The sequence below is a fragment of the Embiotoca jacksoni genome, unplaced genomic scaffold (genome assembly GCF_022577435.1).
Source record: "Embiotoca jacksoni isolate LCO1_2020_lvr unplaced genomic scaffold, fEmbJac1.0.p SCAF_52, whole genome shotgun sequence".
In the NCBI taxonomy this organism is placed as follows: domain Eukaryota; kingdom Metazoa; phylum Chordata; class Actinopteri; family Embiotocidae; genus Embiotoca; species Embiotoca jacksoni.
This window is the reverse complement of record NW_027185406.1, coordinates 551,427-578,422: the sequence shown is the minus strand read 5'-3', so window position 1 is coordinate 578,422 and position 26,996 is coordinate 551,427. Positions and strand designations below refer to the sequence as shown.

At 41.2% G+C, this 26,996-nt stretch overlaps 2 protein-coding genes across 2 annotated transcripts in view; both read right to left on the bottom strand.

Moving 5' to 3' along the window:
* The window catches only part of trim54 (tripartite motif containing 54), a 64,000-nt gene extending 55,236 nt beyond the window's left edge, over positions 1-8,764 (bottom strand). Inside the window, exons 1-5 of the mRNA XM_069172380.1 lie at positions 8,422-8,764; positions 7,323-7,501; positions 4,810-4,999; positions 2,406-2,501; positions 1,752-1,985 (exon numbers count right to left, since the gene is read on the bottom strand). Coding sequence (XP_069028481.1) covers positions 1,752-1,985; positions 2,406-2,501; positions 4,810-4,999; positions 7,323-7,501; positions 8,422-8,616 — 894 coding nt within the window. The 5' untranslated portion in view covers positions 8,617-8,764. The remainder of the gene's footprint in view (positions 1-1,751; positions 1,986-2,405; positions 2,502-4,809; positions 5,000-7,322; positions 7,502-8,421) is intronic.
* A 4,460-nt stretch (positions 8,765-13,224) lies between these two features.
* On the bottom strand, positions 13,225-26,237 carry dnajc5ga (DnaJ (Hsp40) homolog, subfamily C, member 5 gamma a). The gene is made up of 6 exons (XM_069172344.1): positions 26,043-26,237; positions 18,308-18,435; positions 17,185-17,398; positions 15,966-16,122; positions 14,031-14,074; positions 13,225-13,903 (listed from the first exon to the last, which is right to left on the bottom strand). Exons 2-5 carry the CDS (start codon positions 18,424-18,426, stop codon positions 14,067-14,069), a joined length of 498 nt encoding a protein of 165 aa, XP_069028445.1. The 5' UTR covers positions 18,427-18,435; positions 26,043-26,237; the 3' UTR covers positions 13,225-13,903; positions 14,031-14,066.
* Positions 26,238-26,996: the final 759 nt, after the last annotated feature.

Below are 26,996 nucleotides of genomic sequence, written 5' to 3'. Positions count from 1 at the left end.
GAAACAGTCGTACTATAGCATAACTTTTTCATCGACAAAAAAATCACAAAAAATGTCATACTATAGTATGACTTTTTTTTTGGCCCAAAAAAATTTAAAATACTTAATACTTTAGTATGTTGTCTAAAATATGAAGAAAAAGTCATATAGTATGTCGTCGAAACAGTCGTACTATAGCATAACTTTTTCATCGACACAAAAATCACAAAAAATGTCATACTATAGTATTACTTTTTTTTTTGCCCAAAAAATTTAAAATACTTAATACTTTAGTATGTTGTCTAAAATATGAAGAAAAAGTCATACCATAGTATGTCGTCGAAACAGTCTTACTGTAGCATAACTTTTTCATCGACACAAAAATCACCAAAAATATCATACTATAGTATGACTTTTTTTTTGGCCCAAAAAATATAAAATACTCAATACTTTAGTATGTTGTCTAAAATATGAAGAAAAAGTCATACCATAGTATGTCGTCGAAACAGTCTTACTGTAGCATAACTTTTTCATCGACACAAAAATCACCAAAAATGTCATACTATAGTATGAGTTTTTTTTTGGCCCAAAAAATTTAAAATACTTAATGCTTTAGGATGTTGTCTAAAATATGAAGAAAAAGTCATACCGTAGTATGTCGTCGAAACAGTCGTACTATAGCATAACTTTTTCATCGACACAAAAATCACAAAAAATGTCATACTATAGTATTACTTTTTTTTTTGCCCAAAAAATTTAAAATACTTAATACTTTAGTATGTTGTCTAAAATATGAAGAAAAAGTCATACCATAGTATGTCGTCGAAACAGTCTTACTGTAGCATAACTTTTTCATCGACACAAAAATCACCAAAAATATCATACTATAGTATGACTTTTTTTTTGGCCCAAAAAATATAAAATACTCAATACTTTAGTATGTTGTCTAAAATATGAAGAAAAAGTCATACCATAGTATGTCGTCGAAACAGTCGTACTATAGCATAACTTTTTCATCGACACAAAAATCACAAAAAATGTCATACTATAGTATGACTTTTTTTTTGGCCCAAAAACTTTAAAATACTTAATACTTTAGTATGTTGTCTAAAATATGAAGAAAAAGTCATACCGTAGTATGTCATCGAAACAGTCGTACTATAGCATAACTTTTTCATCGACACAAAAATCACAAAAAATGTCATAGTATATAGTATGACTTTTTTTTTTGCCCAAAACATTTAAAATACTTAATACTTTAGTATGTTGTCTAAAACATGAAGAAAAAGTCATACCGTAGTATGTCGTCGAAACAGTCGTACTGTAGCATAACTTTTTAATCGACACAAAAATCACCAAAAATGTCATACTATAGTATGACTTCTTTTTTTGGCTCAAAAAAATTAAAAATACTTAATACTTTAGTATGTGGTCTAAAATATGAAGAAAAAGTCATACTGTGGTATGTCATCGAAACAGTCGTACTGTAGCATAACTTTTTCATCGACACAAAAATCACAAAAAATGTCATACTATAGTATGACTTTTTTTTTGGCCCAAAAAATTTAAAATAATTAATACTTCAGTATGTTGTCTAAAATATGAAGAATAAGTCTTATAGTATGTCGTCGAAACCATCATACTACAGTATTTTCCTTCGACCCAAAAATCACCAAAAAGTCATACTATAGCACGTCGTCTAAAATATGATTTTGGTGATGCGAATGCTCGTATATAAAAAGTAACATGGATACGACTTCAGTTTCACCCACCCGTATGAAGAGCGCCGCGAGCGGCTCCTCCGTGGACCGTATGGCCGACTCCACCACCGTGACCGCGGCCTCCAGCTGATCGCTGTGCCGCCGGATGAGCGATCGGACGTGTTTGAGTTTGTCGTCCTGCTGTTGGGTGATGACGCCAACCAGCTGCTGCTTGCGCTCCTCCAAGATGGCCACCAGGCCGTCCAAGCGGGTGGCGAGTTGCTCTCTCTGCCGCTGACCGTTCTCCTGAAGTGCGGGGAGGAACATTTAACGAAAGGTCTTTGAAAATATTTTTTTTTTTTCTTTTTAAAACTGCAAAACGCTTGCAAAACAAAAGACAAAGTTTCGTCGTTCCTTGAGGTCGACTTTTTTCCGTCGTGATGCTCCAACATCTCAGGAACTGATGTTGATTGTTTTACCACGTAAATGTATTCAACCCGCAATCTCACCGAAAGCGTGTAATACACCCGTCTGTCCACCGGAGGGAACCGTGTCAGTGTCACGCTTTATTTAAACATGAACGCTCACATTTTCTATAAGCTAGAAATAATGTGTGTGTGTGTGTGTGCGTGTGTGTGCGTGTGTGTGTGTGTGTGTGTGTGTGTGTGTGTGTGTGTGCGTGTGTGTGTGTGTGTGTGTGTGTGTGTGTGTGTGTGTGTATCTCACCTCTACAGTGCGACAGATTCCCTCCATCTGAGTGATGACCGCCTGGATGTGGTCGTTACTGGCGACCAAGACTGCGATGCCGTCGCTCAGCTCCGTCTGAAAAACATCCGGAGAGTCACCGACATTAATTCAAGCAACGACCATCGTCTGAAAACACTCAAAAAAAAGCACAAAAAAAAGCACAACAAAACTAATGAGTTTGAATCACGTGTTAATAAATGAACCAGCAGCTCGTCGTGACCTCGAATCTCATCTAAGAAGGACGTATTGATTTGCTTTATTTTGTTTTTTGTGTTCTGTTGATGGCAAAGAAAATGTGAAGAGAATTTACACACATTTCATTTCAGAATCATCACCGCATTTTTACTTATTTACTGGAGTCCTACACCTTTAAAAACTTATGATGTCATGATTATAACACGATTTATTGTCACGTCACGTTTTTGACATTTTACGGAGAAAATATTCACTCGATAAATCAATAATTGAAACACTTTCTGTATCAGCGACTGGAAAGTCTGTCAGCGTTTGTGTTTTCATGCAGATTACCAAACTCTTTTCTTATTAAAAAAAAAAAGAAGAAAAAAGAGCGATTTGGCGGATGCTGCTGGAGGAGTCGTTAGTAATCCTGACACCACCAAGCACAACAACATGAGTCATCTGCTTCGAGTGTCTCATGACATCATCGCACATTTTTTAAATAGCCTGTTACAGCTACTCCGCCGTTAAAAGTGTCATATATTATCGCAAACATTCGCACTTTCTGCGTGGGCCAAATTATGAAATTAATAAATAAATAAATCACAAAAACTCTTGTTTTTCCGCCTCGAAGACGGAGGATCAACAACTCCTCCCTTGGGCCTCATCTACATTTCAGATGAGTGATTCAGAGACGAGCGTGAGAGATGGAGAGGCCGGCGGCCAAATGTCAACAAGAGCCAACTGCTCGATAAAACGCCGGCCGCTGTCGCCGCCGCCGCCGCCGTCTGCATGACAACACCGATGCGTTCGCTGCCCCGTCTTCGTGTCCGAGTGACGGAAAACGCAAACTCTGCTTCGACTCTGCACACAGAACGACGTCCGATATCGCTGAGAAATAACAACGTACGTGTTGGGTCGCTTCACGTCCCGTTTTGTCACGACATTTCTAAAACCTCAAACAGGAAAGGAAATAGAAGGAAGATTTAAAAATAGAAACGAGAGACGGAGCGATAAAGGTCGTCATCCGTCGTTTTAAGGCACGGACTTTATCGTTTCCAGTATTTGGTGAACTCGGCGGCCGTTTGACCTTTAAAACGAGCTTCGGCTGAAGCAGCGGGCTCTCTGGGACAGCGAAATTAGACAAACGGAAATGAAGCGGAGTGGAAGCGAAGCGGCCCACGATGAGAAGAACAGTGATGTAAGGATGAAGCGGAGTGACGGGGAGGGAAAACCGAAGTAAAGTGAAGTGGAGTGGAATCAAATGTGGGTGCAGAGGAGCGGAGAGTCAAGCGGAGGGCAGCAAAGGGAAAACGACCAGAACGATAGCGGTGAGATTGTGAAGTGAAAATCGAAAGTAAAGTGAAGCGGAGTCGATCGGAGTGAAGTAAAGTGAAGCGGAGTCGAACGGAGTGAAGTAAAGTGAAGCGGATTCGATCGGAGTGAAGTAAAGTGAAGCGGATTCGATCGGAGTGAAGTAAAGTGAAGCGGAGTCGATCGGAGTGAAGTAAAGTGAAGCGGATTCGATCGGAGTGAAGTAAAGTGAAGCGGAGTCGAACGGAGTGAAGTAAAGTGAAGCGGATTCGATCGGAGTGAAGTAAAGTGAAGCGGAGTCGATCGGAGCGAAGTAAAGTGAAGCGGAGTCGATCGGAGTGAAGTAAAGTGAAGCGGAGTCGAACGGAGTGAAGTAAAGTGAAGCGGATTCGATCGGAGTGAAGTAAAGTGAAGCGGATTCGATCGGAGTGAAGTAAAGTGAAGCGGAGTCGAACGGAGTGAAGTAAAGTGAAGCGGATTCGATCGGAGTGAAGTAAAGTGAAGCGGAGTCGATCGGAGCGAAGTAAAGTGAAGCGGAGTCGATCGGAGTGAAGTAAAGTGAAGCGGATTCGATCGGAGCGAAGTAAAGTGAAGCGGAGTCGAACGGAGCGAAGTAAAGTGAAGCGGAGTCGATCGGAGTGAAGTAAAGTGAAGCGGAGTCGATCGGAGCGAAGTAAAGTGAAGCGGAGTCGAACGAAACGAGGGGTTCAGAGCGAGCGGACACTCAAGTGAAGTGGGATGAAATGCAGTGAGAAAAAGGTGTGAGTGAAATGAGGTGAACTAAACTCAAGCGAAGGAAACTGAAGCGGGGAACGGTTCTGTGGTCTGATTTTTAGAGCCCACCCTCCCCCCTCCCCGGCGGGATTTACTAAAAGCTCGTCGATTCTTTCACCTTCTGTCTGACGTAGACGCTGCCCAGCGGCGCCACGTCGCAGTCTCGGTGTCGCCCGAACACTTTGCACATGGAGCAGGTCGGCGTCTGGCAGGACAGGCAGTAGATGTTGATCTTCTCCTCTTCGTGTTCTTCACACGTCAGCTGCTGCTGCTGCTGCTGCTGCTGCTCTGGCTTCACGTTCACAAGCCTGCAAAGGAGTTTAAATAAGACGATTTTAGATTGTAGCTCAGTACAATTTAAGACCCTTAAAAAGTGTTCATTTACATCTTAGTTATCCTTAAAATTGGCAATTAAGTCCTTAAAATCCATCTTTCAAAGGTGTTAAAAATGACAAAAAGTTTTGTTTGATAAAACTCTTTTTTTTTTTATTATCAGACAACACAACAAAATGATAGAAAAAAAATTCTATCATTTTGTTCACTTGTCTGGTTTAAACTTTGTGGGAGAGTCCAGTCTGTCTAGTATTTCACCACCGGACGATTTGGAAACACACAGATCATGTAAGGAGATTCATTTTACGGGAAATTTACAATAATTGTTTAACCTCAAAAATGGTTCGATGAACAGATACAATTCAGACCAAAGATGTTTTTTTTCGAGGATACGTTTTAAGTTATCCTTAAAGAAAACATTTGAGGACATTTGAAGGTATTTCTTCTGAAGGCATCTGAAACCACATCTGGATTTAGGAGCCTGGTTTTTTTGGACTAGTTCGCTTTTATTAGGTCGACGTAGGAAAAGCACAAAAATCCTGACATGCTGGACTTTTCTTCAAGGTTTTCTTCGAGGCCCGACACTGGAAACACGTCGCCGATGGTTAAATCGAGTCCAAAAATGGGTCTGAAGGTTAATCCGATTGTAATGTATTTTATTTTTTTTCCCCTTAAAGCAGCACTTAAAGGAAGATTGGCCTTTTTTTTTTTTACCGGAATAAAGGATGTGAAACAAGTATATTTCCAGTTTTTTTTGTGTGGTTTTACATCATTTTTCTTCCAGATTAATCACCGCCAGACATTCGATTTTTTTCTTCTTTTTCTTTTTAAAACAGAACCTCTCGCGGACATTTGATGGTTCTGGCACTCTGAACATCCGATTCAGCAGGAGCCAAATTTCAAACACAATAAATTTGTCCTTTTGTGTTCTGACGTGGGCGTCTCCGACAGAAATGATGATTAAGTAATGATATGTCTTTTTTTTTATGTTCCACCGAGTGAAATAAATGATGAGAAGCTACAAGTTACAAAACATTAGTGTGCGATCGCATCTATACCAGCCCACGCGGATATTAAAAGAGGACTCCGGTCCTGCTGTTTTCTGATGAATGCCTCGTTTTAAAAGCTTCTATTTCAGAAGTTAAGGATGACTTTAAAATCAGCTGTAGTAAAGTGTGCACACTAAGAAATCGCATGTACTGAAGAGGCTTCGACATTTTACTTTTTATGCAAAAGCCGCAAAGAGACTTCGGACAATTAAACGTTAGTTAGTTCGTTGATAAGCAGCAAAACGAAGACAGGTACGGTCGGATTCGAGGCGCCTGCTCGGCTGAATTATTAAAGCCACAACACAGCAGAAAATAAAAAAAAATAAAGCAAAAAGGTCACAGAAGGTGAGACACTGGTGAATATTTGGAAGTCGGAAGTTTTGATTTTTTTTTTTTTTTAAATTTTTTTTAGGTCTTTCTGTCCACAACTTGTTTTGAGAAACCTGTGAAAGAATCAGGAGTTTCTTTTCTTCGTTTGATTTAGTTTTTGGTTTTTTTTGTCCTTGAGTGTTTTTGACATTCTTCACCTTTCCCAGCATGCCTTGCGCGCGCTCACAGAAACCGTCATCTGCCCGTAATCATCAACCAGCGCATCAAAATGTTAAAAAACGAATTCCCACACGGTCCCTTCGGGGTAACGCACAAAATCAAGAAGCTGCACATGTTTCCAGGCTGGTTGAAATATTTCACCGTGAACTGAAGCTGGATTTGTGTGAAAAAAAAAAAATGAAAAGAAAACATGGAGAGAAAATGTGTGACGTGAAAAAAACCAAACACAGGAAATGACAGTTAATCCCGTCGTATGATAATTTAAGCATGCGTCATTTTGTCATTATGAGGTTCTCGTTACTGTGAATTTAATTTGTGAAAAAAAAACAAGAACGCTGCCCACGAGTCTGCAGCTCTGCAGTCAGAAGCCCGTGAACGAGCAGTAATAGAATATAACACCGCCCTCTGTTGGCAGTCTCTCATTACTACAACATTAAGGTTAGGAGGGTTGGGAGGAGGAAACAATATCCTGCCGCTTATTTTCCTGTTGAATTTTATACTATTTTTAAATGATGACAGGCTTCATTAAAACGTTCAATAATCATCTTTCCGTTCTTTGACTTTGTTAAATTCCCCCCTCGTCCAATAAGTCGGACTTAAGAGGATCTATTGGCAGAGGTGTTTTATGATATTTATAATTATGTTTTCAATTGGTGTTTAATCACCTGAAACTAAGTGTCATCGCGTGTCGTCGTCTCACCTGGAGGACTCCTGCTGCCTGTAGACGTCGATGATGTTCTCCACCAGCAGGTTCCTCTGCAGGCCGTAGACTCCGTGGCGGTCCAGCACCACGTCGCGGCGGCACGACGGGCAGCGGAAGCGTCCGCCGCCGGCCGGCACGCCGGAGGAGCCGCGGGAATGCCACAGGGGATTCGCCGACTGGGCAGAAAAAGAAAAGTGCGAACGAGGAGAGGCGTTAAGTCGAGTCCGGTCCAACTCGTATATCCAGTGACGACAAAACATAAAAGAATGGAAGTTTACATCGATATGCATAAAATTTTTACCAAAAATTTGGGACAAAAGTTTGTCTATGATTTGCTCACATTTGGTGATGAAAACTTATAAATACATAAATGAGTAAAAAGTGAAATTCCCATCCAGCCAATGTTTGCTTTGTGTGGTTGAACATCATGTTCTTTCCTTTCGTCTATCATTAACACATTTTAATCAGAGAGCTTAATCACCTGTTTTCATGAAAGATAATATCTCAAGAGCAACCTTCGGTAAACATTTAACTAAACGTGTTCTGAACACATTTCCTTTCCAGACTCTTCAAAGACTCCAAAATCCGAACAAACCAAAGAAATCTGTCCACACACCAACAAAAAGGACACTTGACCTGTTTTGTGCACGATTTTTTAATCAATAGGAAAGTTTTCAGACCAAATTGACCCATTTTGTCGCTCATTTTGTAGTTCAAAAGAAAAATAATCTTGTGCATCAAAATATAAAATAGAAATTAACATTAAAACAGTAAAACAAAAAAAACAACACTAAACATTTTTCAAAATATTTTACACTAGCACAATTTGGGACAAAAGCTTTTGAAGTACGGTTGCTCACATTTGACGAAACCAATAAATCCATGACTAACGATTAACATGGGTTGCTATGGTAACGGTAAAAGAGAGCAAAGTGGATTTTGAGGACATTTTTAACACTTTTCGGGCGGGTTTTCTAATGTCGATGTGCTGCCAATTCTCCGGGTGCTCCAGCTTCCGAGGACTGCTTGGTGGACTTGCACCTTTAAAATTGATAAAAGACTAAAAACAACGGCGGAGCGTCTGAGGCCGCCTCACCTGGAAGATGTCGTTGGCACACTTGCGGCAGAGGTTGTGCTGGCAGGGCAGGATGACCACGGGCTTGGAGAACATCTCCAGGCACACGGGGCAGATCAGCTGCTTCTCCAGATCCTCCATGGTGGCTCCGCCGCCCCCGGCACCGGGCCCGGAGCTGCCCGGTGTCGGGGGCTTGAAGTCGAGGGCAAAGTTCATCGCTTCGGCGATTGAGACGTCAGAGAGGACGGAGACGATCCGGCTCAACTGTCCTGCCCGAAGGGTTTGTTGGGTTTTCCCCGTATTTTCTTGCCTTTTTCGTTGTTTTTTTTTTTTTGCTCGAGCTGTTACACCATCTCCCTCAGCAGTTGTCCATCCATTTACTCCCCCCCCCCCCCCCCGTCCCCGTCCCCCACCCCCATCACCCTGCCTGGTCTCAGTCCCACAGCAGCCGGCCTGTTGACTGCTGGTATTTTTAACTCCCCAGTTTGTTCTGGTTCGGGTTACTGTCTAAATAAACTGTGTTCAACAGCTGGACCTTTGGAAAGTCCAGGCATTGAGGGGGGAGGTGGGGGGGGGGGGCAGGTGGAGGGGGGGGGGTGTTTTGATGGGGGATCCTGGCGATGTGATGCAACCCCTGGCGGCCATGTTGGAGGTCATTAGCACTTTGGCATAAACAAGGAGGTGCATTGCTCCACTCGGAGGTCTGTTTGTCCCGACGGAACAAACTTAGCATCTCTATTCAGAAAGTGAGAACAGACGTAGTGGTTTTTTTTAGTTTTTTTTTTTACATAAAAGTCGGCTGATTTTCTGAAAGGTTTGAGGGATTGTTTTGAAGATTCAAGACCGTGAATGAATCTTCCGTTTGTTCAGAGTAAAACTAAGCGTGTTTTTGAGGGAAAAAAATCTTGTACAATACTCATAAAAATGTAAGTTTAATCATAAAAACTTTGAAAATCTTAACCATTCTTTTCAGATTTACATTATTTGGGTGTCACGTAGCTTTTGGAGGCTAAGTTCCAAAAAAAAGAGAAAGAAAATTCAATATCTTGAAAAAAATATTTTTCCAATATGGCCCAAAAAAAAAAAAAAAAAATCAAACCGATGCTACATATCTTATTTAATCTTAGATGGATATTTATAGATTTTCAACACATTTTTGGAAGATATTGCACGCCGTTTGTTCGTTTTTAATCACGTTACTCTTGTAATAGTGACTTTTATGGTCAGATCTGTCTTGGAAAAAGAGGAAAAATAAAATAAATGGTTAGTCATGCACAGTTTTACCTTCATGCACACAGAGAAAGAGAATCGGGAGAAACGTGAGCCAAGAAAAAAACAACAAAAAATAAATACAGCTACACCAAAAACAAAACCCAACATATCCTCAGTACCTTTCTGAATGGACTGTTTAATTAGCCAATAAAAAGTTGAGGTATTTAGCACCAGAAAAAACAAAATAAGTAATGAAAAATATTTGTATGTTAAAAAAAAAAAAAAAAAAGTAGGCCGGCTTCAATAAGAAGTAAAACGACTGATCAATCACACAATAAATTAGCCAACTAAACTCAATTGAGAGCCTTTAAGATGCGATTTTTAAACAACCCCGATACGGTTGACCCAGAGACACTTTCCTGCCCTCCGACCTCCACAACAGAAGAGAAGCGAGGTCGCTTCCTGGCGACCGAAAGCACACGAGCTATTTCGCCAATCGACGGAATGAAGTCGGCTAAGCAGACTGAGCTTCTAATGGGATTACGGGGCTATTTATAGGCTTCGGGGAGGGGAGCCCTGCAGCAGAGTAAGCACACAGTCATTCATGCTGCAGCCAGTGTGTGTGTGTGTGCGTGCGTGCGTGCGCGTGTCCAATCGCCTATTCTGCACTTTTTCTTTGATATATCTCGTTAGAAAAACACACAAACGAGCCAGGAACGCAAACTGCACAGTAATTTAATCCTAACTCAATCCCACGTAGTTTATATGCCGCTGCTGCAAAGATCAAATGTGTATTAATTGATAAATTTTTCCTGTTCCGTTTTAAGACTTTATTTTGTATAGATTTATATCTTCAGTAAAAAACAACAACAACAACAACTGCTCTCTCGTCCAGATGCCACGTGTTAATCCTAGACTGTATATAAAAATGGACGTAGTCTCCAAGTCTGAAAAGCAAAGCCAATGCAGAAGTGTCCTAAAGTGCAATACCACAGCCGGCCAGTAGGGGCCGGAGCTGGAAAAACCTCCAATGTACTCCTATGAGGTCAATAAATGTTTTCCACAAGTCATCATGGTGTCATTAACTAAAATAAGGTCAAAAATAATAATAACAAACCTGAAGCTAAAGATTGTAATCTACAACCTCACCACTAGATGCCACTAAATCCTTCACGCTGCTCCGTTGAGACAATTTCACAAGCAAATACAAGACAGACAGGAAGTTACAAAAACCCCTTTTTATTTGGTTTAATAACTCATTTACACATCATCCACAGGGGAACCACAACAGTGAGTGACAAGCCCCGCCCCCACCCCCCCCTCCAAAAAAAACAAAAAAACACCCAATAACATAAAAACCTCAGCTACAACGATTGGATGTTTTTCCATCATGATGTTTTCTACTCTTACGTTGAATTTATTATTTTTCTTGTCACTCTTAAAAAGACAAAAACAGGAATTCTGGTCGATTGTCCAACCGGTCAACTTGTCCGTTAACAAAAAGTCATCCGCTTCTGGAAGAACGTTAGCGTCACGATAACAGCTTTTAGCACACAAATTTTGATTTAACATCCAAGTTGACCCACCAGTCATTTCCCCTTTTTTTGTCATTTGAAATTTAAATTATGGGTTTCTGAGACATAAAAAAAAAAAAAAATGTATGTACACTGTTAAATCAGTTCATAAAACATGTCAATGAATAAGACTCTGTTATTTTTGCTGTTTTAACGAGTTATTTACAACAACAACAAAAAATTTTAATAAATAATGTGTTTCAGTGCTTCATCACAATAAGAATTAATTGATTTCATTTTTGCGAGACAAAAATTGAATTCATAACGAAATGCTTTTTTTTTTTTCTTTCTTTCTTTTCAGTTTTGGCTATCAAACAATAAAAAAATATGACATGAAATGACCTTTAAGTTTGCAGACAAGCTGATATGTAAATCCATCAAAAGACAGAGTAGACAAAGCGACGGAGACACTCGCCACGATTCAAATTATGAGCAGTTTGTAATTCACAAAATGATCCAACGCGGAGCTCCGTGTTAGTTTATTGCAGTTCGACACGCGGTACTGAAGAGTTTTAGCAGCTGAGATGAGTTTTAATGTGTTTAAATTTTACACACGGATACGCCGGCCTTTAGTTATCATGGGAGAAAAAACAAAAAACAAAAACAAAACAAGGAATGGGCTTAAAAAAAGACCTACGAGCAACAGTACTCAGCACTGGACTAAAAAACTCTCCACAACACATCAACTTAATATCTTCCACAAGTAAACAATGTTCAAGATCGAAGATCACATGGCAGCAAAATGTTCCCTCCTCCACATTTTTTCTTCAACTTTAAAATAGTGAAATCCAATCGAACAGTTCAACATTTTTTGGATTTTTTTGTTTTTGTTTTGTTTGGTTGTGTCAATACCACTAAAATAAATATTAAGCTTTCAAATAAGCGTAAGGTTAGAAAGATTAGCAACAACAATGCACAAACCAGCACCTCAAACTCCGCAGTCAACGTGTTCATACAAAAAAAAAATAAACTGAAAATATGAACAAGTTATATTTCCCAAAATGTTGAACTATTCCAAATCCGTCTTAACTGGTTTTTAACTGTAGTTTGTGAACGCGAGACGTTTTTATGGGCCCGTCCGAGATTTCAGACTGATGCTCGCCCATCTAACCCGTCTATATGTTCTAGTTCTGCATCTTGGCGAAAGGCTTTTTTTGCCCACCTTTCCTTCGTCTTTTTGAACCCTTTTGTTAGTGTCCACCAACACACACACACACACACACACACACACACACACACACACACACACACACACACACACACACACTTCATCTCGACTGAAACCTTCTAATGTATTTAGTGTTTTATGATTTAGTGTTATAGTGGCTGTGTTCATTGCACAATTCGAAAGGTTAAGAAGAAACACGGATCCGGATTCACTGGAGGTTTTTGCGAAAGGAGAGCGACGAGGTCGTGTTTCACCCGTCGTGTACGATATGCACGACAACGTAGAGGCGACAAAAAAAATAAAATGAAATTGCATCGGGAGTTTGCTGTTTGTTGACTTTTCCAAGGTACCGTTAAACTCTGAGGCAAAAATCAGAGAAAAGTTTGATATTTATGGTGCAAAGAATTAATGGATCAGTCGTCCAGTTTTGAATGGCTACGTGAAGCCGTTGGCTTCGGTTCGACGCAAGAACGGAGCGCAATTACAACGCAGACATGACGACAACGAGTGTGTGTGTGTGTGTGTGTGTGTGTGTGTGTGTGTGTGTGTGTGTGTGTGTGTGTGTGTGTGTGTGTGTGTGTGCGTGTGCAAGCAGGAAGTTCGTCCCACGTTTCGTGGGTCCAGTGCAGTACAACGAGGGTCCCATGCAGCCGGCGGGAAACGCATGCACGTCGTCGAAGCTCGGAAATCTTCAGTTTTTTTTGGGCTCAAACATTTAAACATCAAAAGCAACGAAACTCCACCCCCCCCCCCCCACCCAACCCCCCCCCCCCCAAAAGCGAATCGTCACAGCTTTCCGCCTCCTTTTGAAAGAGGAATATTTGTTTTAAATCCTCCCCCTCCTCCCCTCTCTTCCCCCCCCCCCCCCCACCAGACTTGGCATGAAGAACTAAGTTTGAGAGGATGGTAGTGCAACGTTGGACAAAAAGAAAGAAAAAAAGGACACAAAACAAAAAGACGTACTCCACGCCGCCGTCGTCTGGTCTTATTTCGGAGTTTCCAAATTTAGCGCTGACCTCCGTTTGTGGGGAAACTCCAACGCAAGTTAAAGGGAGAGAAATGTAGTAGTAAAAAAAAAAAAGAAACAAAAAAAGAAAAAAGCTCCTTATAGTGACCGAGGGAGTCCAAAAAAAACCCAAAAAATGGAGGTTCGGACAGAGGAAGAGATTCCAGTTCTGGTCCGGAGAAATAACGAGGATCACCTTTCTGTCATGTTTATTGCCGTCTTTCCGCTCGGCGTCGATTCCTCGTCGGTTCTGGAAATGGGATGAAAGTAGAAGGAGTTCAAGCCGGAACCCGGCGGTTCTAACTGGACCGGCGCCGAGTTCACGTCCAGCCCGGGGTTTGGATGAAGAGACCGGGGGCGGGGGAGAGTGTGTAATTTGGAGTTCCCTCCTGACAGGCGTGGCCGGTCGGGTCGACCGGGTCGGTCGGAGGCGGGTCAGGACCGAGGCCCGGCCGGCCGGGTGGTGGCGACGGTGGGCTGGTGGTTCTCCGGGTCTCTGGCGGGCTGTCGGATGTGGCGGGATCGTAATGGGGTCTCGAAAGGCTGAAGAGGAGGAAATATTTCACTTTATTGCACGTTTTGAAACATGAACTCCAACTTGCCGCCTTCGGGTGTTCTCACGTGTATTTTATTTTATTTCTCTTTAAAAAAAACCTCCAGAGTATCTCACCTTCCTGCTCCTGCTAGTTGAGGCTCATCCACGCCGTCACTTTCCTGCGGGAGGAGACGAAAAGCAGCAACTTCATTGTCGACACGCTAAAAACAACCAAAAACTGTCATTCCAGGTCCGAAAAAATAAATAAAAAAAACATATTTTTTTTTTAAATACATGCAGGATTCAGGGAAGAGGGGGGGGGGGACAAAAAAAAACAACTTTACAACAGAGCTGGAGGTGAATTAATCAGAAATAAAAACTATTTATCTTAAAGTCTTGAAGGTGCAACGAGACAAAGATAAGCTGGAAATAAATGAGAAAAAAAAAAGCGACAAATGCACATTGAACAGCGATCTGAGGACGTGCAGCCATTTCTGTCACGTCAGCGAATATTTGACGACACGAGTCACGCTCGTCTTCCGGCGGCGGAGAGCGCTGCGAGGAGACATGCGGGCGACGAGACAAGCTCCGACAATGTGATGGTTTTGCTGCAAAAATAAATAAATAAATAAAAATAAAACAAACGTGCGTGAGCTAACTGGACAGCAGGAAGCGGTTTGTTACGGATGAGTGAGGAAGCAAAAGACAGGCAGCTGACATGCAGAAAAAACCCAAAAAACGAATAAAACACCGAGGATGAAGACGGCTTCTCGTGACAAGACAGGAAAAATAAAAAATATGGAGGGCGATGCGACACATAAAAATAAATAATAATAAAAAAAAAGATCGAGACGTGCTCTTACGAGTCATTTCGACTCTGGTAAGGTCTCGCCGGGGTTCTCCTCCCCCGCCGGGCCGGCCGAGGTCGGCGGCCGGGGCTCAGGTGCGGCGATGGGCATGATGGGCAGGGGGATGGGCTTACTCGGGCCTTCTGGGCCATCTGGACCCACGTTAGATGTCGGCTGGACTACAATTACCCGCGTTACCTGTTTGGGTCGGGAGCACGAAAAACACCGATAATCCTGGAGCGTTAAAAGAGAAGCGTGAAATCCACCGCTTCCATTTATTTATTTATTTATTTTTTCCTAAAAGGAAGGAAGAAGTTGTCTCATCAAGGAAAAACGCCCCCCCCCCCCCAAAAAAAAAAGTGTCTATTTTCACCCCATGAATAATTGTGTAAACTTAATTTTGTGCATCTTATAATTTAATATTTATTTACTGCATGAATCAATGCGAATGCAGTTTTTGTTTTGTTTTTCGGGCCCTGTATTCTCTACATATAAATACACAGAAAAAGTCAGTCAGTCACAAAGCAAAACATTTCAGTTTAGTGCACATTAACATGAAACACAACCGTTTTTTTTCCGATCCTGGATTATAAATCGAATTAAAGTACGTGTGCGAATCGCCAAAAAACGGTGACTAAATTCTAAATGGTGGAACTTCCTGTTGAGTTAAGGTGCTTTTTTTTGTTCATCCAGGTGTGATACACACGTCCAGCAAATTTCGTGCATCTCGGTAAACGTAGCCGGCCGGGGCTGCGGTTTAGGAGGGCGGGGCTAGCGAGCCATTTGGCCCCGCCCACTACAATACTTCAGACTTTCGCCACGACTGACGTTGCGCGGTTCCAACTTTAGTGAGTTTTTCCGAGCACGTCAAAGCCGCCAGAAACAGGCGATTAATCTTAAGGGAGAAGAATAAATAACAGAAGAACAACCGCCTGAATAACGACGGCGCTTTCGCGCCACTCGGTGCTCGGGTCCCGACGCGCTCTCGCGCCACTCGGTGCTCGGGCTTCGACGCGCTCTCGGCCACTCGGTGCTTGGGTCCCGATGCACTCTCACGCCACTCGGTGCTCGGGCCCCGACGCGCTCTCGCGCCACTCGTGCTCGGGCCTCGACGTGCTCTTGTGCCACTCGGTGCTCGGGCCCCGACCCGCTCTCGGCCACTCGGTGCTCGGGCCCCGACGCGCTCTCGCGCCACTCTGCTCGGGTCCCGACGCACTCTCACCTCCGTCCTGCTCCGCTTTGATCTGGGCCTCCAGGTCCTCGGGGTCCACGTACTGGTAGTTGTCGTCGTCGTCGGGCGGTTTGCACTTCCCGCAGCAGAAACAGCAGCAGCAGCAGCAGCAGCAGCAGGTGAAGAGTGTACAGCACAGCACCATGCCCTGCGGAGGGAGGGGCGAAGGGAGGGTGGCGGTCAGAGTTTAAGGCCACGTAATCACCAGCAGGGGGAATTCAGACACAACTTTAATCTTTATCTCCAAAAATTTAACTCGGAAAATAGCGGGCGGGGTGGAGGGGGATGATTCAATCTTTTCAACCAGATTAGAGATGTGATTTTTAGAAAGTTAACAGCGCTGCAACATGTTTATGACTCGTGAACATAACCAAGAGTCTGTTTTTAAGATGTAATAATACGATTTTGACACTAGAGAAATTTTCCTTTGGGATTTTCCTCATTTTAGAAGGAAACAACTACAAGAAATAATAATATAATGCATCATTTCTGACACAGTGTCAACAAAAACATTATGAGCTTTAAAAAACATTTATATTCCAGATCTGTTGTTACTTTTTGGACCTAAACAATTTTCAATATTGCATTTGCAGTTTATAAAAAGCCTTCAACGTGAAGTGACAAATAAATATAAATCTTATAAATGGATGAAGATTCAACCTTTTAATCTTTACGAGCTTTTAAAAAGTGTATCAGGAAGTCAAATGTCAAATTCACCTGACTTTCACAGACTAAAAAGCTGAATTTCCACGACCTTTAATAAACAGAAAAAACATGCTGCCGTTGTGCCGAGTAGACAAAAAAAACAAAAAACATTTCTGCAAAAAAAGAAATCTGATGTGATATTAAAAGAAATTAAAAACATACTGATTAAAGAGGCAAAGAATTTAACTAACAATAACGGTAATTATCTCAAGCTAAATTTTTTTTTGTATTTCTGTCAGCGAGCACTAACGCTACCAAACACACACACTGACAACAACTAGCTAGCTAACGTTACAGCTACATCCTCGGAAAATATTACATTTTGATCAAATTCAAACATGCAAAACAAAATTCCCTGATATAAAAAAAAAAAAAAAAGAAGAAATGATCAAATTCTTTGACTTTGGCTGTCTGGAAAAGAGTTTTTAAAATTCTCTGAAATTCCCTGATACGTGGGAACGCCGGTCCACAAAGATACGAAAAAAATCCAATCAAATAAACGAACCTTAAACCACCATTTGGACATGAGGAAGTAGTATTTGACGCTCTCCTCTCCGAACTGCTCGGACACGTAGAGGCCCATGGAGCCGTACTCGTCGTAAATCTTCCTCTTGGTGCCATCGTTGAGGATGGAGTTGGCGTTGTTTATCTCCTTGAACTTCTCCGCCGCCTCCGGGTTGTCCGGGTTCTTGTCCGGGTGGTACTTCAGGGCCAGTTTTCTGACGGGAGACGAGAAGGCGAGGCGTTAAAAGCATTTGAGTGGCGGTGAGTTCGAGGACCGGTTCCTCCGCAGGGAACCCAGGACGCCGTAGTTGTAACCATCATGCGGCGACACATCGTCCTCTATCACCAATTCAAGCTCCTCCTCCTCCTGACTGAAACTTCTTTGATATATTATTAATCAATTTCTAATTGGAACTAAAAGAATTAGTTGACTGCAAACTATTTTCAGAAAGAATTAAAATATTTGTTTTGTCATTTTTTTTTTTACAGAAATGCCAAAATTCACCAACATTCAGCGTCTAAACTTTGAGGATTTGTTGCTTCTTTTTTTTTTTGTCTCGTGATAAAAAAAATCATTTTCAGATTTAATAATGCTCGTCGAGCAACTTCACGACATCTCCGTGTGATTTAAGAATTTTTAATTGGCCTGTTTCACAGTTTTAAGACACTTTGAAGCCCAAAAAAACCAAGGGACCAACTTTGGAAATAGTCACCAGTCGATTGCTCGACTTAATAACTAAAGTAATTTATCAAGGATTAAAAAAAGTCAAACTAGATGATTCCCAGCTTGTAAAATTGAAAGTTGTGTCCTTTTTTTTGTGTCTGTTTTATATCACTGAAACGTGTGAAGACGTCATTATGTCGGAAACAGCAAACAAAAGCCAAACGAGCAAAGTCAACACGTCGGATCGGGTTCTGGAAACTCGTTTCACAGTTTTTACACCGGAATAAACGATTTAACTGAAAGGATCATTTCCACGGGTCCTTAAGGTACGTTTCCCAAACGATTAACGCAAATTAAAGCTAAAGGATAATCTGGAGCAGCCATCCGTCCCGAAGACACGGTTAAAGACATTTTCCCAAAAAATAATAACAATAAGTAATAATAACTGCGGACGTCTCACCGGTATGCTTTCTTGATGTCCTCGGCGGTCGCTCCTTTCTCCAGCCCTAGCACCTTGTACACGCTCTCCCCGGCCGTGGACATCTTCCTCTGGGGACGGGAGGCGTTCGGTTCAGCCATGGCTCACCTCTGTTAAGAGAAGAAAAAAAAAAAAAGATTGAAATTTACTGGATCAAGCGTCGCGAGCTTACCGCCATGTTGCAAGACTCCTAAACTCTCAGCAGCAGCAGCCAAGATCCAAAGTAGTTTTGTCGCCAACTTCCGCCCGTTGTTGTTGTTGTTATTGTTGTTTACCGAAGGAGCGGCTTTTTTTTTTTTGGGTGTAGATTTAGTCGTCGAGCGAAGACGGAAAGAGTTTCAGAAACCCACGGTGTAACACAGGCAAATGAAATGGACGAGTTTTAAAAGTGAAATACGATCCGACGTGAGCACTTTCTGCAGTGATAAAGAAGAGAAGTAAATATACCAAATAACTATATATATATAAAAAAAAGGTAATTAGTTAAAGTGTAATATGAATAGTGAATGACACTTTAATAACTTGTGGAAATCTTTTTTTATTGACTTTGTATTTCATGAGAGAAGTTGAATGGCAGTCTATGGAGAGTCTTTTTTTGGAGCCGACCTCTGGTGGCCCTCGGTGGTATTGCAGCTTGAGGCGCTTTCCGCATCGGCCTCACTTTTCAGGCTCCGAGCACTTTTATATCCAGTCTACGATTGAAACCAGTGGTTTTCTGGAGCCAGCACCTAGTGGCCCTCCAGTGGTATTGCACTTTTTAGGCACTTCCGCTTTGGCCCTTATTTTTCAGACCCCGGAGGCAACGTCCACTTGTACATACAGTCAGTGGTAAATCCTTGACAAACCGCTAGTTACTGCTAGTTTACGATGGTTAAACCTTAGTTCTTTGGGTTCGTTTTTTTTTGTTTTTTTTTAATCTTTAAGGGCAACAGTAGTTAGAAAACACACAAACACACACACACACACCGACCGACTCTCACTCCGTCACACAAATAATGCCAACAGGGTCATTGACTAAAGAAGATTACATTTTGCTGATCTCACAGATTACCCGTCCAAGTCCGTGTCAGAGGAGGCCGACGTCCCGGTCGGCGTCCGGCCTGTACGGCCCGACGCACACGAGGCGAACGACCGCACGGCGGGAAACGTGCCCGGAAAACGAGGGAATACGCTGCGTACGGCAGTCGTAAAAATGAAGCCAAAACAAGAGCTTTTTGAGATTCTGAATCCTGAAGAGCGCAAAAAAATAAATAAAAAAAAATCCAAGAAATCCTTGAAAGTAAATAAAGACAAAATCTGGGCCTAATCACGCGGGATTATTTGACATATTTACAGACGAGGCAGATTTCCCCAAAAGGGATTAAAACGCCGGACGAATTTGCAGCTATTATTAATAATCACACGGTGAGCTTTTGTCCCCCAAAAAAATGTAAAGACGTATATTCACGTTTTAAAGACAGAAAAAAATGGTCGCGTACGCGTGTGGTTTCGTTTCATTGAAACTTTACGAACCCCAAACATTTGTGTGGTTCCTGTAACCAAGAACACATCGGTCAGATGATGTTGTTTTTAAGATGTTAAGCCCTCATTACGATGTCATCGGCTCAAAAGAGAAATTAGCGGTCTGAAGATGTAATGAAAGGACACACGAAGGTTCAGTTGCTTCGGAAATAATTGAAAATGTAAAACTTGCCGTTAAATGATCTGTTGTGAAACTCACGAAGGTGAATTTGACGTTCGAGACGATGGTCGTGATGACAACAGGACCTCGTCTGAGGTTTATTTTTTGAAAGACGAGTTGAACGGGAGTCTACGGAGGCTTTTTGGATCCGACCTCTAGTGGCACCCGGCGGTACTGCAGCTTAAGACGCTTCCGCGTCGGCCTCATTTTTCGGACCCGGATCTTAATACCGGCACACTTCTCCTGCGTCGTCCTTCTCGTGTGTCCTCTTCCTACGTCTCCGAGGACATCGTTTCCGATACATCGTGAAAACTCGGCAGATCAAACCGGCCCGATCAGGAAGCAGGCCAGAACCGGCCAGAGCTGCCGCTCGCTCAGAAACATCCGGCGCGTGTTCCCCGGCCGGTGAAAGGTCGTTTCCGAACGAACCCGAAGGTTTAAGCTCATTAGGACGCAGCGGCTGAAGAAACAATCCGCGATGGAGCGTCGCCAGACCCCCAAATACTGGTGCTCGGGTTCTGGCGACACCGAGCCGATCCGTTTCCGGACCGCCGGAAAAGATACTTTAATTTTCTGTTCAATCGAGACCGACCGGAGCGGTTTTTCTTTTCTTTCTTCTCGAGTGGTTTTAAAACAGAGGCCAAAAAATACAAATAACAATAAATGTATTCCCTGAACTCGGCACCATTTAGCCCGCCGGGGAATACACGAAAAGACTACGCAAATGTACGAGAGAATTGACGCTCTTTTAAAAGCCGAAGGGTCGTCGTTGCTATCCTTCCTCGAAGTTAATTAATAAATAAAAACTATACAAGACATTTTTTTTAATTTCTTTTAAAGTATCCTCTGAGGTTTCGTTTTAGTGCGTTAAAACTTTTGGCACGGTGCTTTAATTTCACCCTAAACGTGGTAGATGTGGTTTATTAAATCAAACCCCTGAAATCTTTCAGGCGAGTGTACGCTCACATTACTTTCCGCTCTCTTCAGACTCGCTTAAGTTTAGATCCTCGTCCTGAGTGCGTCTCTCGGACGGGACAAACCTCGAGTGAATTCTGATTTAATAGCCGACCGGCCTTCCCTTTATGGCTTTTCGCACTTTAAAAGTGATTTATTTTATTTTTTTTGCATCTAAAATGAGCCGATTCCCGCCGAATCAAACTCTTATCTCGAAGCGCCGCATCAGCAGCAGCTTTGTCTCTATTGTCTCTCATCCAATTAGCAACGAGCTTCCCTCCTTGAAAAAAACTAAACTAAACAAAAAAATAAGCTTCATACTGCTTACATGCATTTGCAACAGATGGTACTCTCAAGTTAGCCTCGTCTTAGTGCTCGTTATTACAGTCATTTAAAAAGATTAGTCACTTCAGAGTTTATGTAAACGGAGAAGCTCTGAAATACAAACCTGTGAAATATCTTTCTTTTTTTTTTTTGATCTGGCAAGATGGCAGCTACAACAACAACAGCATCTCACGCTTTCACTCAAGATCTCCCACTTCATTACGCTCAAGTGAATAATAAGGGAAGAATAAAAAAAAAAAATGTATAAACCGGGTGGAAATTATTCTGTGATTGTGCAATAATTTGTTTTAATGCATAAAAATTCACCGGAATGGAAATATATTTTAGAGCGAACGCTCCTGTCGACATTTAAAAAGGTATAAAAATGAGTAAATATGTGAAAAGTAACATTATATCTGCCAGACTGGATTGCTGGAGGAATATTACAGATTGCATAATAACACGTTTATCGCTGCTCCATTATAACGACATACGGTCTGGAAAAGAAGATTTTTAAAAAAATATATTTTTTTCTATTCGCCAGATAACCCATTTAATATCTTTCAAAAAGAAGATTTGATCCTTCCAGCTTTTCAAACGGGAGGATTTAACACTGCAGCACATTTGTATTTTCCCACAATTTTATTGTGTTTTTAAAAACCCAATTTAAAAAAAAAAAATTGTATTTGATTTCTTGGGGAAATAAACTGCAGGTGTATTGATAACCAGAATAAACATCGGCCGGGGCAGCACACGACAAAACGACTGAAATGAACCCTGAGAAGATGAGTTCAAAAAAATAGAAAAAAAAAAAGGACAACATTATTCCTCGGCGATGGAGAACGCTGCAGGAACAGATGGTGTTTCCTGCTGGAGTCGATGTAAACACTTCTCCCAAAAAAAAACAACAACCAAAAACAACAACAACAACCTATCCACCGGACGGAGGAAGCAAAAAGCCTTTGGATATTTCCAACGTGAAACGGGCTGCACTCGTCAGACTGCGGGTCGATCGATCGGGTGTCGCCCGGCCGGCTCTATTAGCTTAATTACACAAACTGCAGACTTTTCAAACGGCGCTGGTTTAAAGAGCCTTTTGACTTTGTCTCTGGAGACGGAGTCTTTACGAAGTGCGGAGATTTATTCAACTATCCACTGGGATTTTTTTAATTTTTTCTTTTAGCTGTTTTCTTTGCTTGCGTAATAAAAAGACACAAAAAAAAAATACCTTTAATTGCCTTTTTCTTATTTCCAGCCGTCGTCTCTCAGCTGATGTGAAGCTATTTTTGTGCCTTTATTGTGCAACGAAAATGGTTTTGAGAGCAAATGTTTTCGCACTGCAATCGTTTTTTTTTTTTTTAAACGTGTGGCTTTAAGTTGAACCACCAATAGAAAGCCCCGTTTTCAGCGCATGTCCCGCCCACTACATCCGACTCAACTCGCAAACGTTTTTGAACGTTTACTTTCATAAGCAAAACGCTGAATTCTGTGACCAAAGCTGAGAATTTGTTTGAAATGCAAATAATTTCATTCTCAGTTCATATATTTTTTCTTACAAACTTGATTTTTGATTGCAGAGAAAAATGTGCTCTCAAATTTTTTTATTTTTGCTTGCATAATAAAGACACAAAAACACCTTTATAGCTAACGGCATGTGTTTCGCATCAGATAAAAAAATTTTTGTAGACATCACTCGCAGGTTTGCAGTGATAAAACCGATCTAAAAATTGTTTTGCGTATTCTTAATATTAATAACTTGGTATGCAGTTAACAATGACTTCTATTTAGACTGTTTTGTACTCATAACCTGCAAATGGCAAAAGGGAGAATCTAAAAAAAAAAATCCAAAACAGACAAGTCAAACAAAAAAAAAAACTGCCTCAGCAAAACTGCCCCTGACCTTCACCGACCGAAAGACTACTAACAAAATATGTATTTAACATCCAACTAAGCTGCTTAAAACAGAAGAAATCTACATGCAGTTTATCAAAAATCACTTTTCAAGCCAAAATCTACCAACATAAAGAGAAATTAATGAGCCTGGGCTGGAAAAGTTCTTAGTTTATTATTCAGATCCAGATTTAGAAGTACTTAAATGATCATTTTCTAAAAAAAAAAAAAGAAGCTATAAATAGCAAAGAACCTGAAAGCATCTGACTCCTGTTTCGTGCCAGCTCAATAAAGCGTCTTTTTTGTTTTTATTGCTGGAGATAAGAGCGCCTGTCAAAAAACAACAAATGAGGGAAAAATCATGTGAAGGCTGCGGGCAACATGAATATACTCATTCGGTGAGGACAGCAGCTCTTAAGATATTCTGCAGTCTTAAAATAGGCGTCTTTATTGTTAAAAATAAAATTAAAAAAAAAAAAAACGCTTTCTTAAGGTGTGCGACAGCCGAGGCCAAGAAAATTCAAATCTGCCAGACGGCTGATGTTCAGTGTCTGATGAATATTATAATTATAAGCCGAATTGTCCAGTTTCATAAGAATTAAATGCTGCACTTTGTGGACCTTTAACGTTAAATTCAAACTAAACAAAAAGAAAAAAAAAAGTAGGGAACATACAGCATCACTGTATTTTTTAATTTTTTTTAAACCCTGAGTTTAGTCTGACAGGAAGACGTGACTCTCAGGCCGAGTACCAAACCCCGCCTCCAACACACGGGATTGATAAGACTTTAACACCAACATTAAATTAAATTGATTAATCCACTACGCAACTGACAAAGTTACTGATAACCGATTCATCAGTGGGTTTTGTTTTGTTTTGAAAGCAAAAAAAATATCAAAAATGTGCAGGTAAGGGCTTCTAAAAATGTGAATATTGACATTTTCATACTTTTCTATCATAATAAACTCCAGCTGACAGCTGCACAAAGGAAAAAATAAAAAATAAAATACAATATATTAATGAGAAATTATGACACTGACCAATCAATTTGATTATGAAAGAAAATAACTCCGGGACGCGCTGACAAGGAAAGTAACCGTTGTCATGGAGTCATCTGACCTTTCACCTTTCCCCTGGTTTTCTGTGGTAATTACTTTAAAAACAACAAATGAGTCAAACTTCTACTGTGGGGGGAAAAGAAAAGAGGTTTAATCTCTGTAATTATTACAACATAAGCAGGTTTAACCAACCTCACTGTCTGGGTATGCTGATTATTTCCTCATAACACCACTTAATAATTCAACTCAAACTCATTTTGTTTCGGATTATTTACTTAACGTTCAACAGATTTGCAGGCTTTTCCTTCCCATTACGACACTATAGGTGCAGCAAAGCCACGAGAAGCTTTGTTTCACCACCGTTTTGTGAATATTATTATTGTTTTATGTTTATGTTTTAAATACTGTTGCGTTAACAGCAACAAAAACAAAAAAAAAGGTCTGTCAAATCAGTTACTGATCTGCTCCCAGCATCAAACGTGTAAACACACACATTCACGTTATAAAAAGAATAATTGGGATTCAGAGCAGCTCTTCAAAAGGACTTTTTTTTTTTTTTTTTGTACATAAAATAGTCAAAATATATATTGAGAATTTGATTTATGATGATGGAGGACTCGTGACCACCTAGAGACAACCTGTGAGGTTAAATTCAGGGCAGAGCAGCCTCTGCTCCCCATCATTAGGTCATTAGATCACGCCTTAAGTAAAAACAAAAAAACAAAAACGACCTGGTACCTGGACTCAGGAGGGGGTTTATTTTCCGTGGTGGGTGTTGTTGTTGTTGTTTTTTTAGGCAGGACATTTACCTGAATGAATAAAAAACAGAATAAAAACCCCCACGTGGGGGTGATCTCAGGATCCCGATGACGTGTGATGAAGGAAGGAAACCCGCGTGATGGTCGTCTGTTCGTCCTTGTGGAGCTTTAATCCTTCACTAATCTCTCTGCACACCAGAACTACTTTCTATTTTACCCCGGGCCATTCAGAAATACAGGTTACCAGGTTCTTCTTCTTCTTCATTATTATTATTATTATTATTATTATTATTGAGCACATGTTTTATAGCTTTATTTCTTTTTATTCCCCCTGTCAGGTATCTTTCTTCATATTCCTCCATAGATAACTTTTAAAACGACACACGTTGCAACTTAAAAGGATAAAAAAAACAAAACAAAACAAAAAACTTCCTAAATAAAATGTACTGAAAACATCTGGTCCCCCCCCCACCCCCACCCCCAACCCCCCTCCTCCCCCTCCCACATAAAGCAAACCAGCTAGCTTTGAAGCAGCCAGCGGCTGTGGCGTGAAGACCAAGCTGCATTTATAATTTGGTTAATTTAATATATTCTCATCACCCGGACGCAGACTTTGTCCCCCGATCTTTGCACAACGTCGACGAAAGGCCGGTTTTCAATTCGGCACACGCCGAACACATTTACACACGAATTAATTTCGAGCGATTTAAAAAAAGAAAATCCCCACAAAAAAAAAGAAAAGCCCTGATCGTTGGTGTTTGTAAGGACCGACAGCTGCCACCGCCCTCCAAATGTACAGGGAAATTAAATAAAACGGTGTTTATAACGCCGTCGGGGGGCGCGACGTCTGAACCGGAGGACCGGGTTTCATAGCTGCGAGGTACCGCGACGGTGCGCTGAACCCTCGCTTTGCTCGAGACGCACGTCAACCGATTCCTCTAAAAATGACCGTTTTTTGAATGGACTTCGGCGTACGTGACCGTGACAGCTACCCCCCCCCCCCCACTAAAAAAAGCTAACCTTAAAATGCTAAGCTCGTGGCGGCGCCTTACCTTGCGCGAACTGAACACTGTATATCTCGTTGTGAGGTTAGCTGGATCATAGAGGCATCCGGTGTTAATGTCTCGACTCCCAGTTTTAACGGGTGAGAAACGCGGTTGAACGGAAGCTCCCCGGTGGCGGAGGTGTCGGGTAGCCCGCTGTGGCCGCCGGGTCGCCCGCTTCGTGTGTGTGTGTGTTGTGTTGTGTTGTGGCTCCTCCTTCCAGGAAATGAAGGGATGGTGCTTTCAAGGGGTCTCGGACAAAATCCGCCGTTCTGGAAGAAATAACAGCTCATCATAATTTAATCAGTCCGCCCCCTTTTTCAAGCCCGTGACAATCCTCGTAGCTACCGTTCATACAAAAGCGTAGTTTTAGGTTTTATGTACTGACTATCGTCGTCATATTTTCTGACAGCATTTACAGACTTTGCCGAGTCATTCAAACACGCTTTGTAACCTGATGTCGTTTACATGTTTTCAGACAGTTCCTGAACGCACCGTGATAACCCGAGTTTGTTAAGTCATCACGTGCTGTGTTGGACTGAAAATCACTAGTTAAACTGTTTTCAGTCTTTTTTTTTCAATTAACTGCTGTTGGATTATTTTAAAAACGTTTTTAATCTCTACTCGTTTCTACTGAATTTAAAAAAATATATATTTAAATACAAAAAATAAATAAATCTTTGTTTCTGTCCTGATGCTGCAGCAACACCTTAAATTTCCTCCCATGGGGATTAACAAAGACATATTTAATTTCCTCTTACTAGAAATATTAGCATTAAGCTTTCACGTGTCAAATGTTGTTTTTGACTAAAAGTAAATTCGTTGCCATGGAGACAACCAAGCACCAGAAACGGATGTAAAAAAAAAAAAAAAAAAGGAAGTTCATATTATTTTGCATACTTCTTTTGTGGGAGATATTCAAGTTTTGAGAAGGTTTTTAAATTTCATGTAGTCAGATTTTGC

Bases quoted from the DNA above. Each gene is read 5' to 3' on its own strand.
- dnajc5ga (XM_069172344.1), bottom strand. From the start codon at position 18,426: ATGGCTGAACCGAACGCCTCCCGTCCCCAGAGGAAGATGTCCACGGCC. The intron at 17,399-18,307 runs GTGAGACGTCCG...GTCTCCCGTCAG, and splicing joins GACATCAAGAAAGCATACCG to AAAACTGGCCCTGAAGTACC. The intron at 16,123-17,184 runs GTTCGTTTATTT...CTCCCTCCGCAG, and splicing joins TGTCCAAATGGTGGTTTAAG to GGCATGGTGCTGTGCTGTAC.